Genomic DNA, 3,037 nt, shown 5'->3' on the forward strand with positions numbered 1-3,037 from the left:
AGTTGGCCAGGCCACATCCACGCACCTGCCAAATGGTCACCTCGACGTCCGTGGCGTGCGAGAAGAGGGCGGGGAAGGACACCGCCACCGGACCGCATGGGAGCCAGCAATCCCACCAGAACAAGCAGGCTTGCTCGTCCTCGACCTCCACCTTGGTGATCACGCGGTAGAGCGGGAGCAGTTTTGCAACCAAGCATCTGTGTTCCCCGAGAGCCAGCTCGCCACACGCAAGGAAGGAGCGACCATCAGCACCGCTCCAAATCCAGTTAGCCCAACGCGACCGAGGTGCCGCGTGTAGAGAGATAGTTTAAGTAACTTAGCTAGTTACTGTAACATCACATATCCCAATGCAATATGAGTCTATAACCTAATAAATAAAGCTTTGCATGTTATCACACTTATGTTATTACTCACTACGAAGGTACTAGCATAATCTAGAGATATATGTATGTTACTATTGTATGTTACTCTTCATTGTGACTAGTCTAAAGTGTCTCTGTTTAGGATGATTTTTACTGTTCATTCTCGTCATGCATCACGCTAAAATGTCACATTAAGAATCAACCTGAACCAGGTTGTCATATTTGTCCTCGAGCATCGTCCATCGATCGCATCGAAGACCAAGTATTTTACACCCCGTTGTCCCCTCCACGCTTAGCTACTTCAAAGTTCAAACCACTCAGTTCAAACCACTCTCTCGCGGATCTGCTTGCTCTGCGGCGCAAGCAATGGCCGGCACTGAGGACGCGCGCCGGCCGCCGGCCCTTCCGTGGACGGTACGCCTCCAGTTTGCTGCACTGTCGCTCGCGCACCGGCCGGACGGCAGCGTCCGGCGCCTCCTCTTCTCCCTGGGCGACCTCCACGCGGCGGCAAGGCCACGCCCGGACGCGTCGGGGGTCCGCTCCGCCGACGTCACCGTCGACGCCTCTCGCGGCCTCTGGGCGCGCGTCTTCTCCCCCTCGTCGGCAGCCGATGCGCCGGTCCCCGTCGTCGTCTACTTCCACGGCGGCGGCTTCGTGCTCTTCTCCGCGGCGTCCCGCCCCTACGACGCGTTCTGCCGCCGCCTCTGCCACGGGCTAGGCGCCGTCGTCGTCTCGGTGAACTACCGCCTCGCCCCCAAGCACCGGTTCCCGGCAGCGTACGACGATGCCGTGGACGTGCTCCGCTACCTCGACACGAACGGCCTCCCCGCCGACCTTGCCGTCCCCGTGGACCTCTCCAGATGCTTCCTCGCAGGCGACAGCGCCGGCGGCAACATCACGCACCACGTGGCGCAGCGCTGGTCGGCCATGACGACCACGGCGTCACCATCATCCCTACGCCTCGCCGGCGTCGTCCTGATCCAGCCGTTCTTCGGTGGCGAGGAGCGGACGGAGGCGGAGGTGACGCTCGACAAGGTGGGGCCCGCGCTGTCGATGGTGGTGACGGACGCCTACTGGAGGGAGTTCCTGCCGGAGGGCGCCACCCGGGACCACCCCGCCGCTCGCGTCTGCGGCGAGCGCGTCGAGCTCGCCGAGGCGTTCCCGCCGGCCATGGTGGTGGTCGGTGGGTTGGACCTGCTCAAGGGCTGGCAGACGCGGTACGTGGAGGCGTTGCGCGGCAAGGGGAAGCCGGTTAGGGTGGTCGAGTACCCCGATGCCATCCACGGCTTCCACGCGTTCCCGGAGATCGCCGACTCCGGCGAGCTCGTGGAGGACATCAAGCTGTTCGTCGACGAGCATCGGCCTACGAAGTCGTAGGAAACAGCAAGCATCCGCAGTCTTTGCGTCGAGCGTCGATGTTGGCGACGTTCCTATGGGTGTCCTGCGAGATGTGACCGTGCAATGGTAATGGACAGGCTAAACTTTTCAGCCAGCTGAATAAAACTTGCATCTGTAGCGAAATGTTAGTACTTCTGTTCCTCTTCAAGTTGTGGTGGTGTTTCTGCAATTTTCCTCTTGATCACACTTCTCAAAAGGTGTTCGGTGAATTGCTAACTTTCCAACGGTTCCAATCTGATAGAAGGAATTTTCTTACAACAACATCCAACTACTGATTAGCTCAATTAACTGGTATACCGCAAAACTAGAAAATATCTTGTTAGAATTAATCCGAGGCACGTAGTTGATCTAACGAGGACCAAACAATCACATGAACACGACACCGAGATTTGTTAACGAGGTTCACCATATGGCTACCAATGATGCAATTAAATCCAGCAGATCTCGGATAGGGGTCCTGAACTGGTAGCCTTGGTGCGATGGTAACAGGAGACATATGGGTTTACCCAGATTCGGGCTCTCTCGAAGAGATAATACCCTACGTCCTGCTTGATTGTATTGATTTAGAGGGAGTACAAGTTACACGATGATCTATCATGAGATCGTGTGTGTATGAGATTGTAATCATCTATCGACTAGTCTAGCCTTGCCTTATATAATGTACCGGAGGCCTAGGATAACATTAGTCCTAGTCGGCCACGTCGGTGGAGAGAAGTCCTCCACGGACAAGGAGTCCTTGTCTTGTACGTCGAGGCTTTTGCAATCTTCCTTGTATGCATCATGGGCCGCTCCAAGTAGCCAGTTAATGAACCGCCACGGGGGCCCTCGGCCCGGCCCCCCTGGTCGGGACCAGCACCCGAGCCACGAGCACATCAGCTCCCGCCATCAGGGCGACCACCCTGCCACCAGGCACCCTAGATCCCATCCAAGGGCACGGGCCTTGCACCAATCGGCAATCCCCAACCATCGACGGAGCCGACATTGTTTGCCAAGACCAAAGTCAACATAGCGCCAAGAGCCACCAGCCTGGGGAAGAGGGAGGAGAAGGAGTGGACCACGTCGACAACCGGCGCACCAGCGCATTTGTGCGCCGGCGACAGGTGGTCCGACCAAGTCAGCACCACCCATCCCTCCTGCATACCTCCCCACATGCCACCCAATGTGACACCCCACCACGATGCTCCCAGCCTAGATCCGTGTGAGGCCAAACCCAGCTTACTGCCCATCAACGTGGGGCTCCAAACCGACTGCAACCAACTGTCGAAGAGGGCCTCCAG

At 57.5% G+C, this 3,037-nt stretch overlaps 1 protein-coding gene across 1 annotated transcript; it reads left to right on the forward strand.

Moving 5' to 3' along the window:
- Positions 1–634: 634 nt before the first annotated feature.
- On the forward strand, positions 635–1,929 carry LOC123184890 (probable carboxylesterase 18). Its single transcript, XM_044596931.1, has one exon. It carries the CDS (start codon positions 729–731, stop codon positions 1,737–1,739), a length of 1,011 nt encoding a protein of 336 aa, XP_044452866.1. The 5' UTR covers positions 635–728; the 3' UTR covers positions 1,740–1,929.
- The last annotated feature ends 1,108 nt before the right edge of the window (positions 1,930–3,037 follow it).

Source organism: Triticum aestivum, chromosome 2A, assembly GCF_018294505.1.
Source record: "Triticum aestivum cultivar Chinese Spring chromosome 2A, IWGSC CS RefSeq v2.1, whole genome shotgun sequence".
NCBI lineage: Eukaryota > Viridiplantae > Streptophyta > Magnoliopsida > Poales > Poaceae > Triticum > Triticum aestivum.

Coding starts and splice junctions, on each gene's coding strand:
- LOC123184890 (XM_044596931.1), top strand. CDS start 729: ATGGCCGGCACTGAGGACGCGCGCCGGCCGCCGGCCCTTCCGTGGACG.